Source organism: Microcaecilia unicolor, chromosome 5, assembly GCF_901765095.1.
Source record: "Microcaecilia unicolor chromosome 5, aMicUni1.1, whole genome shotgun sequence".
Lineage (NCBI taxonomy): Eukaryota > Metazoa > Chordata > Amphibia > Gymnophiona > Siphonopidae > Microcaecilia > Microcaecilia unicolor.
Window position 1 is genome coordinate 219,834,287 of NC_044035.1, and position 16,559 is coordinate 219,850,845.

Below are 16,559 nucleotides of genomic sequence, written 5' to 3' on the forward strand. Positions count from 1 at the left end.
ATGTGAAATACCTACGTGGAAGTCCACATTCTGAATTGGATGTCCTTTCTAAAAGCAGGTGACTTGCCTTAATCCTTTCAGTGGATAGCTCCTCAATCAGACCATCTTTCTGTAAACTGGATGTGCCAAGTCTAAACAACACTGTCCATCTTTTTAGATATTGATATCCCTTCCCCTTCTGAAACTGGAGTTGGATATCCATATTTTAGCCCCTCCTTAGTCCTGACCAAAAATGCACAGATCACCCCTCCTTGTCATAAGGACATACTGTAGTTTTAGACGTCCATATCCTGGCTTTATAAAATTAGGATTTGGACTTCAATGCAATATGTATGTCTAAATGCCAATTTTCAAATGTCCAAAACACAAATAGAGCTTCTAAAAGAAGGGTCAATGTTGTTAAACTGATGTAGCATGACAAAAGTACAAGTATTCTATGGTTACTATCATACTCACATGCAGCATCAAGGAAACTTTTTCCTATGGCATGTAGAGAGACAGACAAACCAAGGTCCTATGATTTACAATGCCAATATACCTTACGCAAAGGTGAGGGTTACAGCCAATCAAGTACTCTGAATGGCTGACAGTCCCGGATTCTTTGTGAGGATGGATTGTGATGATTCCTCAGACAGCTTTGGGGATTTGTTCAGATGATTCCAGTGGTTTTGGGAACACCAAAAAGTGGCATCATAATCATATCCTGGCATATTCAACAGCACAGTAAAGACCCCCCCTCCCCATATTCAGTGCTATTTAACCGGTCAGCAATAGCTGCTATGTTTAACCGGCTAACCACTAATATTCAGTGGGAGATAACTAGTGAATATTCACAGCTAGCGCAATATAGCCAGTTAGCACCGATAATCAGCACTGGGTTTAGTGGTTAAATAGGGCCACATAAATAGCAGTCCTATCTTTCACCACTAGGAACTTAACCAGCTAGAGCTGAATATCAACCTAACCGGTTAAGTTTCAACAGGCAAAAATGAAACCGGAAATTTAATGCCGATCGTTGGATATGGTGTGGCATTGAATTTCCAGGTTCAGCGCCGGCAGTAGGTTTTAACCGCACTGCCCACCCCACCCCCATCACCAGATTACAAATTCCGTTGTTACTGGTTCCTTCTCTTCCCCATCTAGTATTACCTTCCTTTAATTACTAGCCTTTGTCAGGTCAGTAACAGCTCCCTCTAACTCATCTTCTCTTTCCCAGAATAGATCCCACCATCTAATTCTTTCCCTCCAATGACTCCCATTAACAACCTTGTCCCGTAAGTAACAATTTTCGTTAATAACTAGACCTAAGGGATGTACATTTGGTTTCCAGTTGCCATTCAGATGATGTTATGCATGTAAAAGACTCACATTAAATCAACTTTATATTTGTAAACCTCTGAATTCATACATATAAAGTTGCTTTTTATGCATGGTAAAAACTGTTTACACACATTAATCAAAATTTCTCACACCAAAAAAATGATCTGAAGTAGGCACAGTTCTCATTAATACAAGTACTGTTCCCCTCTTCATAGTTCCCATTGGTTTATTTCTATTCATGGCATCAGTCTGGCCTCTAGAAGTTGTTCTAGGCTGCTTTGCTAGGATCATGCAGTCTACATTTCAGGCCATAGCTTCCTTAATTACTCTTATACTATAACATCAACAATTTTTGAAAAACTTAATATCTCAAAAAGTAACCAAGAAGAATTTTGCAGAACAATCACATCCACCCAGAAAATAAATGGATGGTGGCAATCTCTTGTTCCTACTTGTTTGCCCTACGTCTTCAGTGTTATGTCAGTGGATGCTGTTTTTCCTTTATTATAAGTGTTCTCTCTTCTCTTTAGCTTGTTCTAGGTAGAATGCTGCTGCCTCTCCTGCTCCCCCGCAGTCACAAAGTTCAGCAAGTCAATGGCGGTCACCACTCCAAACACCATCTGTTTCTTACTGGAAGTACCATCGTTGTAGTCTAGGGACAAATGAAAGCAACTTTGACTAAAAGCTAGTTCACAGCAAGCCTCTCAAGATCTCCTACATAGTGTATCTGTTTTCTCTTTAACATAATTCTCTGCTTACAAAGGTTCAAAGAAGACCAGAGATCTACTAGGTAGCAGAGGTGACTGCCTAAAAAGGCAACTTGAACAGGGGTGCAAGAATGTCCTCACAAGTCTACTCTGATGCAGCCCCTCCTTCTGAACTGCTAATCTTCCAGATGACTTTGCTCGTCTTACCACTTCCCCAAGCATCCCCCTTCCACTTTGTGACTTCCTTCTCTTCCAAAGCCATGGGATGGTTCTGGGTACTGCTGCTATCAGTGTAAAGCACCAGTGGTATCACCCTTTCTCCGTGAGTGCAATATAAAGTATTCTATGCTCACAGGCCCCTCGATGGCTCTGCTGTCTCCTGCTTATCCATAGGTTTCTATCTTAAACAGGAACAAAAGAACATAAGCCATGTGGGGTAACACTAAAGGCCCATCGAGACCAGCATCCTCTCTCTAACAGTGGTCATTCCAGGTCATTAGCAAATACTCAGCAAGTCCCAAAGAATAGATCCATTCCTTATTGCTCATTCCGAGGAATAAACTGTTTCCCACTTCTACCTGCCTAAGAACTGATTATAAATATTTCCTCAAGAAATATGTCCAAAACCCTTTTAAGGCCAGCAGTGCAAAAAGACTTGACCACATCCTTTGGCAACAAATACCAAAAGATTTTCTCTAATTTGTTGTAAATCTACAAACTGTTAGTACCATTAGGTGTCCCCTAGTCTTAGTACTAATCCATATAGTTCAACTGTTTTATTGATGACCAATTAAATGAAATACATATAATAGTCTTGGTATGCAATGTGTCAAACATCAAAGCTTATACAGCAAAGACAAATGAATATGGTCCATCGTCAAATTTTCAAAACATGATTCCCTTTCCCTCCCCCCAACCTATTACTGTCAAATCTTATAATTAGAAATAAGAAGTCAGTAAAAGAACAAGTAGACAATACATTGTTCGATGAATTGGTTATACACATTATTACACCAGTCTATCCCCCCCCCAACCCCCCCCCCCCCACACCTTTCTGAGCTGGAATCCATTGCTACTAAGTTATTATAAAGTGTTTAAAATAAAACTATGCGCTCTCAGAGTACTAATCCATATAAAAGCATATGAAGCAGCTATAGTGTCTGTGATTGTATTGTGATAAGCAGCTAGGGGCCACCTATCATGCAGCAAGAAAGCACAGAAGCAAGAAAACATTCCTTTGCTAAATTCAGGCAACTGAAAGCAGGGATTCCTTTGAAAGGTTTTAAACTACAATTCCCAGAAGGTCATGGGGGGCCTGGAGTCAGGAGGGCTGGACAAACAGGAGCCAGGGAAAGCTGATGAGTTTTCATTAACTGCACTGAAGTCTGGAGAATGAGAAATTTAAAAGGAAGGCTTATAGTTTTGAGAGAGACAAACACACACCTCCCAGAGGGAGAGAAGCACTCCAAAGATACTTCCCAGGAGGTATGGATTTCTAATGGTAGGGAATTGGCAGAAGTCTCAGCTCTAGAAGCTCTGAAGGGGTAAGGGTAAAACTCACCAGGGTAAAGGGGTAGAGACCCAAGACATCTCTGTAACAGGACCCCTCAAGCTGGGAGACAGGCAAGTGAGGATGGTGATTTAACAAGGTACTGAGGGAGATAATCAGTGCCTAGTATATGGGAGGAAAGTTCACTGAGGCTAAGAACCAACCCAGTGTCCAGGGTAGGAAGAGTTCAGCCCGAGCAGGGAAGAGTGCAGTCTTCAAATGGAGGAAGATGAAAACCCAGATTAACTCCAGGATTAAGGGTGAGTCCCAGACTGGTGGTGTATGTTTGTCCTCCTGCCTGTGGGATAAAAGGGGGGGGGGGAAGGGGGAGGAATCTACCGGCCTGATATTAAACCAGCAGCAATCAGTATTTTGCTGACTGCTGCCAGCATTATCCCCAGAAATTCAATGCTGGGCTATGTCCAGGCTCCAGCACTGAATTTCTGGGTTCATGGGGCCGGCAAAAACATAACCAGTTACAACTGAAGATGTCTGGTTAGCACCCAACCTGTGCTGAATATTGCACGAGTTGGATGCTAACCGCACATCTTCAGTGGTGCTATCTGGTTATGACCGGTTAGCCCGGTTATAACCGGTCACTGAATATGACCAGTTAGCCCTGAACAAGTGATTTAACAGCCAGGAGCCATTTCTGGTTGGTTAAAGTACTTTGAATATCGATCCCTAAGTGTATATGAGAGTCTGGTAGTTGTAGGGCTACTAATAGCTATTATATGAATGCTGTAAGCTAGTGGGGGAGAGCTAGGTAACAGAAGACCCCCCCACAGCTGTTCTATAGCTAAAGCTCTAAGAGCTGGAAAGCAGTCTAGACTTGTGTCCTGTAGGCAGACCTGGACTGGAGCATTTCTAAATGGTCAGAAGCACTCAGAAGCTAATTAGGTATCATTGTATGAAGAATATTTTGTTTGAGGATTACTTTTTTGAACTCAGTAAAGAACCATCATAATCAAGGAGAGTCCTCAGAGCTTGCCTCATAAGGAAGGGGGCCAAAAGATGTTGGGGACTTCCCAAAGCCAAGGGAGAGGCCCTGTCCCTATGACCAGAGGGGGCACTTTGACAGTAGTGACATTGCCGTATACTGGCTCAGAATTTCTGGATAGGGTGGTCAGTGCCAGTGCTATCTGGACAGTAGTGATATTGTGCCCATTATCTGGAGGGGTAGAAGACTGAATATTGCTGCTACGTGAATAGCGTAATAAACTGCATACTGCCATTAACTGGATAACTGCCAGCTCTGGTCTGGCACTATCTGGTTAGTTAACACATCAGTGAAGGACTCAAAATATGAAAGTAGTCTCTATTGCATATATCAACTCAACTATTACAGAGACTAATATAAATCTGTAGCCTCCTTAAAAATGTATTATAGGTGCTCAGACTTTGTGATGCTAAGCCAAACAAGTGGATGAGCAATCACCATCCAATCATTCCAACTGCTGCCTCCTGCAGAATATATTCAAAATTCAGGAATCACTCAGTCTTTGATAATTCAATAAATCCAAAATTCACATATTATTATATTTCACGGCCATAACAAGGCCAGTTGTTCCCCAATTAGTGGTACAGGCAGGGTCAAAATCAGGGTCCTGAAGCTTCCAAACTAAGTGGGGTATGTAAACAGATGGCAGGAGCTAATAAGCTAGTAACTGCTCCTGAGCATGGCGTCATGTAACTGCCCCCTAAAGACTTTAATGTCTTTCTGTGTTTGAAAAATGTTTATTAAAAAAAAATCTCCTAAAACTTCAATAAAAGTATGTAGTGACAGATAACGTGAAAAAAATGTCCCCCAAATGTTTTTTTATGAATGTAATTTAACAATATCTTGGCATTTCAATATTAATCTTCAAAAACTGCCAATACACAGTGGCAAAAGACATGCTACATATCTAAACAAATTATATCTTAAAGGAACTCTTAGATTTCAGTATCCTCAGTATCAAGTTAGTTGCAGCAACTACTTGCAGAAGCACTCAGATGGCAATTCTATAAATAAAGCATTAAGTTTTATGGAACAAATAAGTGCATAAATAACTAGAAAACCCACATATATGCACATACTTGTGCTCATATGCACGTAAATGCTGAAAATTCACTTAAGTGCTAGTTGCTAAATACACGTATATCTTACACAGCACATATTTGACAGGTGAGTGTACACTCAGATGGAGTCTGGAGAGCATGGGCAGGACTCACACTCATGTAACTTATAGAATACTGCAAGTTACATGCGTATTTCCAGCATTTAGAGGCAAACATGTTATTTATTTCAGCATATTTGATATATCATTAGGGCCTACACATAGGCATAAAGTGGTTAACAAATCATGGATATCAAAGGAGAAGAAAAAAAAAGAGAGGAGAAAGGATGTAAGCAGTACAGGGGTAAGAAATAGAAAAAAAGGTGTTTTTAGGTCTTGTTTAAAGGTAGGGAGAAAAGTTTGTTTTTTTGACATGCAGGGAGAGATTTTTTCCACAGTTTGGGGTCCAAATAGCTGAAAGCAGAGTCACGAGTAGTGGACACCCGTATGCATGAGGGTGGCAGGAGGGTGAGGAGGTTGTTGTCAGCTGAGTGAAGTGAGTGTATGGTATAAGGAGGTTATTGAGGTAGGTGGGGGCACATGGGAGTCTGGATTTGTAGACAAGCATGCGGATTTTGAATCTGATGCGGGCAGAAACCGGCAGCCAGTGTTCTAAACGCAGCAGGGGAGTAACATGATCAAATCGGAGGGCATTTACACTAGCTTTGTGACTGGCTTAAGTGTTTGTGTGCTTTCAGCTCTTATACTAGTAATTCCATAAAGGAAAGCAGGCACCTTTATGGAACAGGTGCCTAAATATAGGTGCACTGTTACAGAATTACCACTTTAGATGGTAATTCTAAATAGGGTGCCTCCTATAGGCACTGATTATGGCACCTATTTTTATCCTGTTCTATAAAGTAAAGTAGTGCTTTCTATTTTTTATAGAATACTAGCACAAGTGGCAGAGAACATGTGTACATCTAGACACACATTCGTTTACACTAAACCTGCCTGCGGCTAGATACAGCAAAATTACTTACCTGTAGCAGGTGTTTTCCGAGGACAGCAAGATACATATCTTCACATGTGGGTGATAACATCCGAGGAATAACTCTCCAGCTTCAGAGAAACTTTTAAAAGCTTTCACCGCATGCGCCTTCCCATCTCTGTTATCGAGGGGGGCCTAAGCCAGTTCAGTTTCTAGCTAATATCCTCACATGTGGGACTCCCTAGCTACAGACTGCCTTTAACAAAAAAGGGGGCTAACCAACTGATATCTTTACAAAGATACAGTTTTATATTGAGATAATGATTCAGAAGCTGTCTTCTGAGAAGAGTAAGCCTTGGGTGACACCAAGGAGCAGAGAGGTGAAGAGTTATTTTCTTTAATTCCTCTGGGGCAGCTTTGTCTAATGCAGAGGAACGAGTACTGCACCATAATGATACTTGGTCATCCAATGATAGGGAAGTAAAATCAGTAGGAAAAGAATCAAAACAAGCTTGAAACTTTCCAGGGGTAAGATGTTTTAGATTCCTACCTACTTGATGGCGTAATGCAGGAGTTCCTGAAAAGGTTGAGGGGATCAAATATTTAAAACAGAGAAAAGTGTGGTCAGACCAAGGGAGAGGTAGAACATTTCTATCTAAAGCAGATGACATTACCAGATCCAAGATATGTCCTGCTGTATGCGTGGGAGAAGAAACATGCTGGATTAGATTATGGCCAGATAGAAAATTATGAATGCATCTGTCAAGAGGAGTTTTTGAATCTGAGGAATTTGGAAGGGAATTCCTTTCACCAGATTGGATTGAACCATCTACCAGGACAGCGAGTCCATGAGCAGAATGGTGACAGATATGATATCCTGAAGGTTCTGTGTAGCTTGTGACCACTGAGTTGACAGGGTCCATTTAGCTTGCTTCAAACTGAGGCATGCCATAGAGGTCACATGGACTGTGGAGGCCATGTGGCCTAACATTCTTAACATCTGACCAGCTGACCCTGTTGACTTTGATGCACTTTACTACTACCGATACGAGAGTTAAGGTACACTGATGTGGAGGAAATGCAGATGCTAGAGTTGTGTCTTGCAGAACTCCAATGAATTCCAATTTTTGTGAAGGGTTTAATTGTGATTTGGGATAGTTTATAATGAATCCTGGCAGTTCTAGCAGCTGAATGGTCATGTACATTGATTCTTTTGCACCTTTCACTGATGTACTCTTGGCCAGCCAATCGTTCAAGTATGGAAACACGTGCATCCCTAGTACGCACAGCGATGCTGTGACTACTCCTAAGCATTTTGTAAATATCCTTGGTGTTGACATGATGCCAAATGGCGGTACATGATACTAGAAGTAGTTTTCTTTTTGATGAATCTCAGATACCTCCTTTGACTTGGCTGTATTCAGTGGTGTGCTGGAGCCAGCTCGCAAGAGCTGGTTGTTAATTTTTGTAACATTTTGCGAGCCAGTTGTTAGACAGAGCGAACCAGTTTGCCTCTCCTCCCAATGAGCCGCAGTGTCCCAACACATACCTGAAGGCAGCCACCCTGGTGGTCTAGTGGATTCTTCAGGGCAGGAAAGATCCCCCAGTCTTTCCTGCCCATGCTACTACTACTACTACTACTATTTAGCATTTCTATAGCGCTACAAGGCATACGCAGCGCTGCACAAACATAGAAGAAAGACAGTCCCTGCTCAAAGAGCTTACAATCTAATATAATACAATCTAATGCTGACCCTCCCGCTGCCGCATTACTCTTTAAAAATGGCTGCCGAGATGTCCAGCAGCGGCCTCGCAAGACTGGAGTCTTGTGAGGCCACCCTTGTAAGTCTTGACAGCCATTTTAAAGAACAATGTGGCAGTGGGAGGGTCAGCGCCAGCAGTGGGCAGGAAAGACTGGGGATCTTTCCTGCCCCGAAGAATCCACTAGACCACCAGGGTGGCTGCCTTCAGGTATGTGCTGGGACTCTGCAGCTTGGGGGACCCGGGGAGCGGGGAGGAGGTCTGGAATAGGGGGATGGGGTGGGGAACGTGGGGAGAATACAGTAAAAAAAAAAAAGTTGTATTTTCAAACATGCCAGCTTGTGCATATGGATGTGCACAAAGGAAGTATAATAAGGGAATAACTTTTCATAGGTAGAGTAATAATTTGTTATAGATCATAATCGGTGTGTCATTTGGAGGGGCTGGTTATAGAGACACCCTAACCCTGTTATATTGGTGCACAGATTTTTTTCTCCTGGTAAAAGGCTTCTAAAACAGACATCATGTTATGAGAACCAGGTGCTCAACATTCAGAGTTTCTATCTATTTATTTATGGCATTTTATCCCACATTAAACATTTATTTAGTTAGTTACATTTGTACCCCGTGCTTTCCCACTCATGGCAGGTTCAATGTGGCTTACATGGGGCAATGGAGGGTTAAGTGACTTGCCCAGAGTCACAAGGAATTAGATTGGAACCTGGGACTATTTAAAATCTTTTTTTTTTTTCTGGAGAAAGTAATGCACTGTCCCCCCAGGCTCTCTCCCTGGGTATAGCCACCTCTCAAATTTGGGGGGGGGGGGGGTAGTAGAGGTGGACTGGGGGCCCCCCCTTCAAATTGCAGGGCTGGCTATACCCTAGGAGAGAGCCTGGTATAAGATGCAACTGAAGTATGCTTGAGATAGATACATAGGGCCACAGTGGACTGGGCAACTAGGTAGACCAGGTGGACAAGATGTGTTGCATGACTGATCACACTGAATTCCAAGAGAGTTGGTAAAGACTTTCTGCTATCTTTTGGACATGGAAGTCCTATTGTTCATACTTTTTATTAAACAGCAAATTGTCTTTAAAAAGGCTGCATCTCTGGAATTCTACAGTTTTACTATTTGTTATTATGAGTGTGTATTTATGACTGGACATTTCAACATTTTCAGCAGAACTGAACCAACTTCATCAGGATCTACTCACACTGAATCTGTTCATGCACCACAAGAGCAAAATGATCCGTCTCCAAAATCCGTGAAAGCTTCCCAAGATTGTCATTCAGATGTACCTAATAGACAAAAGGAATTAAAGACACATTTCCAAAATTAACAGGATGAGAGGAAAAATGATTTCTGGTATTATGCATCCACCTTAGTCAGTGATCTTTGGTTCTACTGCATCTAGGATGCTTTATATACCACTGAGGAAATGTTTGGCGTACATTTAAGCTTAAATTTTACTTAGGGAATGAGTCCTCTTTGGGAACTTACATTCAACCTCATAATTATACAGTTGCTCCTCACCCCACTCACTAATTGTTCAAATGTCTACAATGCAATAAAGTGATTTTGAAGCCTACATGCAAAACCTCCAAACTTCTGCATTAAGTGTTAGACAACCATGTAGCAATCAGCGGCATACCAACATAAATTTACATAGAGTTTACATGCAAAACTATCTCCCTTTTAAATAATAATTTTTCCAAACTTTCTTGCATGTATCTGGTAACTTATTTATATTCCTCTTCTTCCCTCACTCACTATATAGTCTTGTCATCTGAAGGCTTCCTCTTCTGTTAACTTGTCTCTATGGGGCATGTTTACTAAGCTATGTTAAGCAGCGTGGGTCTTACCAGTGTTAATTGCTAGCGTAAACCTGTGATAACGGCTAATGCACATTAAAATAGCTGAGTTGGGCAGTTGGCATGCTAAAACTCCCATGCCAGCTGACCAACACTGAAAGTGATGGAGAGTAGGCGTGACAGAGATGTACAGATATGGCTGTTGATGACAGCTAGCTGTCATGACTGCTCATAGTGCTTCTGAACTATGGGTGGTAGGTGCACAAAGCAGTGCCGCTGCCTCAGGCCACTCCTCCATCCAGCCTGTCCATCCATTCCCCCCACCAATGATCTGGTCCACCCAATATTTCTTCACATTCAAAACCCCCCTCCCAATCCTACTGCCAAGATGCTCTCCCACTCCTGATCCCCTCCCAATTAAAAACTATCATCTGATCTGTAACTAGCCCTCCCCCTACCCCATAGTCCTTCTTAGAACTTTCATCCATGGTAGGTTAGTGGGCCCAAGCAGGAACAGTCCCCCTCTGCTCCTGCCCGGTCTGGCTTTAGGTTCAAAACCGCAGCAGTTGATGTTTTTTAATTAGGGAGGTCCGTCTGGGTGGGGAGTCTTGTGGTATGGATGGGAATCGGGATGGAGAAAATCATCATTCTTTGCAGGAGGATCAGGAGGGGTCCAGGAGTGGGATGGCATCTTTTCAAATGGATCAGGAGGGGAGTTTTGGACATCAGGAGGGGATCGGGAGTGGGAGGGCATCTTTGCAGAAGGATCTGGAGTGGGATTTTGAATGTTGGGAGGAAATTGGGAGGGGTGATCATGTTAGGTGGGGAAGATGGCTACATATGTTGCTGCAGACAAGGGGTTTCAACTTGCTGGAAATGCATTACTTACATAAGAACATAACAGTAGCCATACTGGGTCAGACCAATGGTCCATCTAGCCCAGTATCCTATTTCAAACAGTGGCCAACCCAAATCATGGCAACACTCCAGGCCACCAATCCCAGGGCAAGCAGTTGCTTTCCCGTGTCTGTCTCAATAGCAGACTATAGCATTTTCCTTCAGGAATCTGTCCAAACCTTTTTTAAACCCAGATATGCTAACCACTGTTACATCCTCTGGAAAAGAGTTCCAGAGCTTAACTATTTGTTGAGTGAAAAAAATATTTCTTCCTATTTGATTTAAAAGTATTTCCATGTAACTTCCTTGAGTGTCCCCTAGTCTTTGTACTTTTGGAACGAGTAAAAAATCAATTTACTTCTACTCGTTCTACACCACTCAGGATTTTGTAGACCTCAATCATATCTCCCCCTCATCCGTCTCTTTTCCAAGTTGAAGAGCCCTAACCTCTTTAGCCTTTCATCATATGAGAAAAGTTCCATCCCCTTTGTCATTTTGGTCATTCTTCTTTGAACCTTTTCTAATTCTGCTACATCTTTTTTGAGATACGATGACAGAACTGAATGCAATACTCTTTGGATATAGTGAGCACTCTTTCCCTCTAGTGGAACCACCACTAGTGCACATGTGCAAATTTGTGCATGCACGCAAACTCTACTGGGAAAAGCGTGTCTTCTTTCTGAAAGACTGCACCCTCTTTTCACATAGTGTGTGCACTTTTATTGGAAATTGACAAAATGATAAAATGGCCCAAAAAAAAGCAAACATCCATGAATAAAATGAGAATTCACAGAAATGACTCAAAATGAAAATTTTCTGGCTGCCCATCTCTACTCAGTGGCAAGGAGACAATGCAGACAGGAGTCACTGGGCAGGCTTCAGAAGTGGCAGGCAACTAGGACTGATATTAGCAGTGATGCAACAAGTTTGAAGGTACAGTTTCCCGGGCATCCAAGCCAATAACAGATTCCACAGTAAAGAGCAAAAATGCAGCATTTTCCACAGCAATGGAATTACAGTAAACTAAGAACCAAATCTATAAATCTGATGAAGTGATTCTGATATCAATGACAGGCAAGTATGTAGAGAGTTTCTACTGACAAAGGTGGAAATGTTTCCAATAAATCCTCTTTCTCCAATAAATAATAAAAAGCTCGAGGTGAACTCTGTCAAAAAGGGTATCTGCCCAGGTGAATGTAACCCAGTCTGCTCTGGGGGTGATGAGTTCTAGATATATGCAAATATGCTTTCTCCCCTGGGTGAAGGAATCTCCAGATATCATCCAAACCCAGAGTGGGACCTAGAACTCTCCAATCTGTCCCCCCCCCCTTTAAGATTTCCTAGAAGCTCTACCAGCAAGGCTCTCTCTGTCTAGGGCCAGATCTGCTGCTTCATTGGAATATTCCTCCATTGTTACTCTACCATCCAGTATGATCAGAAGCTGATTCAACAGCTCTGGGAATAGCTATGATCAGGATAATTTGGGGCATACACAGAAATCAGGGTCAAGAGTTCTCCATAAAAGGTGCCTTGTAGTATTACCCATCAGCCTTGCTCATCTTACAATTTCTCTTTTTCTACAAAGGGTATTGTTTTATGCACTAATGTAGCCACTGCTACCCTACTACTTGGCTGAACTGTAGAAAAAGAACATTTAATAATCAAAAAAGAGAAGAAAGGGGAACAAAGACTATCTACATCAAACCCAAAGATCCTCATTACAATACAATTACAGGGCAAGCAATCAACATATATCAATTGCTGTTCATCTGATATAGGATCCATTAAAGGAGGAAAAAAAACCTCAGAATTTCAATCAGAACTTTAAATTCAATCACTGGCACAAAAACCTCCAGAAAGGACCCAGTCTCAGTTCAATATATAGTAGAATATAATGTGTAGGTATGAAGTCATGTGTCCAAAAACAAAATGCACACACATGTAAAGGGTCATTTTCAAAACAGAAAAATGTCCAAAAAGTGGCACAAACCAGCAGCTGGACATTTTGTTTGCCAAAACGTCCAAATAGGTATTTTTGAAACCCATTTTAATACAGTTTTCTATGTAACTTGTGTGCAGTGTGTCCCAATCACAAGGGTTGGGTGTGTTGGGTTGGGATTTGGGCGTTCCCAAATCTTGGACATTTTCTGCCACTATGGAACACAGCAAAAACGTCCCGGGCTAAAAGTTAGAAATTTTGGACTGTTTCAATCATGACTAAGTAAGAACAAGGTGCCCTAAATGACGAGATGACCATTAAGATTAAGGCATGACTCCCCTTACTCCCCCAGTGGTCACTGACCCCATTCCCACTCCCCAAAGATGTGAAAGAAACAGTAAATACCAGCCCCTATGACAGCTTCAGATGTTATGGCCAGTCCTATCAGAACAGCAAGCAGGTCCCTGAAGTATTCTAATGGTCGATGCAGTGCACTATAGAGAAAGGGACCCAGGCCCATATCCCATTCTGTTACACTTTTGGTGGAAAATGTGAGCCCTCCAAAACCCACCAAAACTCTACTGTACCCGCATATAGGCAGTAAGGGTGGGGGGGTCTTTCTTTTATTCCTCCAGTGGTCATCTGGTCATTTAGGGCACTTTTTTGTGACTTAGTTGTTGTTAAAACAGGTCTAGCTCAAAATGTCTTAGTTTGAGACCTGGACATTTTCGTTTTGTTCCATTATGGCAAAAAAACATCCAGGTCTTTGGAACACCCAAATCCCACCCTTAACACACCCCTGACACGCTCCTTTGACCTTTGGACGCATTGCAGACAAACTGCATAGAACAATGTCTTGAAAATAGGTTTCGAAAATACTGATTTGGAAGCTTTGCAGAGAAAAATGTCCAAATGCTGCTTTATGCCACTTTCTAGACGTTTTTTTCTTTTGAAAATGAGCCCCTTGGTCTTTAACTTGTCAGCTAGTTTCACTAAAATAAAAAAAATTGTTGGTAGTAATAATTCCTTCCTTGCTCAAGAAAGGGTCTAGCAGCTTCAGAATGATATGTTCTTAAAGAGACTGATCATCAGGCCGGGGATCATCTTTACCTAAGTATAGGAAACTATTCAGAAGATCCCTTGCTTTAGTAAGAAAAAGCTGCGTGTTGACCTCATGTTTTCTCCTGGCTTGTAGTAAGCAAATGAAATGGTCTAGAGTTCTGAAATTAATGCAAATTTATCTGTCTTCAACTGTACTGATCTTGTCAACTTGTTGTCAAACCACATATATCATAAAATTTCCTGGAATCTATTTCATGGCATAGTGTCAACGAAAAATCTGGGTCCCCATACAACTGACCAAAGACTTTCCACAGGAAGGTCATTTGTGTTGTAGGTGCCATGGGCATACAAAATCACAGTTTAGGCATTGAGTACCTTGAAATAAATTGTCCAATAATTGTCTTGAAGCTATCTCTTTGCCTCAGTTTCAGCACACTTTTTTTATAAAGCAGAGAATAGTTTCATCGATAAGCAACCACCATGCGCTTTACATGCTGCCTTCTTTTATTTCATAATTTGCATACAGCATTGGTCCAGGAGTTTCTCACAGTACATTTTATTGGGTCAGTCTTCCCAAAGTGGAAGTGTTGTCAAAAACATCTCATACAGTTCCCATCTGAACCAGTTGACTTACAGAGATCTTCTCCAACTGATTCTCTTAGATGCATAGGATGGCTGCTTGTGTCTACACTCATGTGCCATTCTCATCAAAAAGGACCTTGAATTATATCCCTTCCTTTCTGAAAGACTGTCATGGTTTGCTGTCATCATTATCCAAAATGCAGGGGTTAAGCATATATTCATTAAAAACTAACCTGTTCATAAAGGCATACTCTACTGACCCAACTTAAATGCCTGTACCCTGCAACACAATGAAACCAAAGCTCGTAATGGACATATAATAACTCTTCCTCTCTACGATTCTCTAATGTGTCTGTACACACGAACCTTATTCTACCACAACATTACTGTATTTGTTCATACTGGAATTGGCGAACGCCTTTACGGTACTATGTAAGCCACATTGAGCCTGCAAATCGGTGGGAAAATGTGGGATACAAATGTAACAAATAAATAAAATAAATATTCCTCATTTCACTTGGAATCTGATCACTGCTATTCATTGCTTTCTTTCTCTGATTCTTCTTGAAGTTGTTTTAGAACTTCAACTGTACAAGTCTGACTCTGGGGTTGTGTTCTAACAAACTGAAGAACTGAATCAGAAATAATATGGCATATGGTTCAATCTTTTGCTGGCAGAAGCAACATGCACATAATGTAACAAATCTGTGTTCTTTTGGTTTTTCCCTTTATGGAATCACTTTGGTTTCTTTGTGGAATTTGGAGTTGCCAATTAACAGATTCCTTCTGCTCACTAAAGATTGCTCTCTACATTTGAGATCCGCTATCTGCTTTTGAACTTCCAAGTACTGTTCTTTCTTCTATCTTGTAGACACCTCCATCACCTTTCCTTCCACTGGGAGAGCACTAGGCTGCAGTTTCTTTGACTTCTCTCCCTCTCAAATGTGACACCAGCAAGCTATACACTCTTCCAGATTTCTGCTGTGTTGGACCTGAATATCTCTTGCTCTGAGAAATATGGAGGTGGCTGAAGAGGTTCCAAATTCTCAAGCAACTTCCAGCCACACAAATAAAACTCCTTAAATACAAAAATATTACTAGGATCTTTAGGTAACTAAGGCCTTCACCAAGAGTTTAACATAAAACAGGCTCTGACTGTAGTGTGGCCAGGTCATCTAAGCTTGTGGATTTGGACTTCAGTAGCGAGATTTGAACCTCTGCCCAACGGAGAGGTCAATATTGGATCACTATTTCTAAATCCTGAGGGACTACTGTGAGTAGAAGCTGGCTCTGTTATTGGGTGAAAACAGTTTGTGATTATTGCTGTTTGGGAAACCGTAACTTAACGTATGTGTAGGAAGAAAGATTTTAGACTGAATTCTTAAATCCCTTTCTGTTGTATACTCAAAATTTTAATTCCTGTTTAGTGAGACCCCATTTCAAGGATGAAGTCAGTCCAGAGGGTGGCTACTAAAATGGTCAGTGGTCTTTGTCATAAAGCATTTAGGGACAGACATGAACATTTCAAAATGTATACGTTGGAAGAAAGACATGAGAGAGGAGATATGTTTGAGACATAAATGACCAGGAGGCAAGACTCTTTCAACTGAAAGGAAGCTCTAGAATAAAGAGGCATAGGATGAAGGTGAAAGGGGATAAACTCAGGAGTAATCTAAAGAAATATAGAAAGGGTGGTGGATGGGTGTAATGGTCTCTCAGTGGAGGTGGTAGACAGGAAGACTATCTGAATCTAAAAAAGCATGGGACATGTATCTAGGATCTCTAAGGGAGAGGAAGGGATGAGCAGACTGTAGGCCATATGGTCTTTATCTGCTGCCATTCTCCCTGTTTCTATGATTAAGAAACCTAAACGTTAAAATACCTATGTGCTAGCATCTGT

General features: G+C 41.5%; 1 protein-coding gene across 2 annotated transcripts in view; it reads right to left on the minus strand.

The window, feature by feature from the left end:
* Positions 1 to 300: 300 nt before the first annotated feature.
* Positions 301 to 16,559, minus strand: part of CBS (cystathionine beta-synthase) — a 144,686-nt gene continuing 128,427 nt past the window's right edge. For both annotated transcript variants that reach the window (XM_030203792.1, XM_030203791.1), the window contains 2 exons: positions 9,582 to 9,666; positions 301 to 1,972 (listed from right to left, as the gene is read on the minus strand). In XM_030203792.1, the coding sequence (XP_030059652.1) occupies positions 1,857 to 1,972; positions 9,582 to 9,666 (201 nt within the window). In that variant the 3' untranslated portion in view covers positions 301 to 1,856. The remainder of the gene's footprint in view (positions 1,973 to 9,581; positions 9,667 to 16,559) is intronic.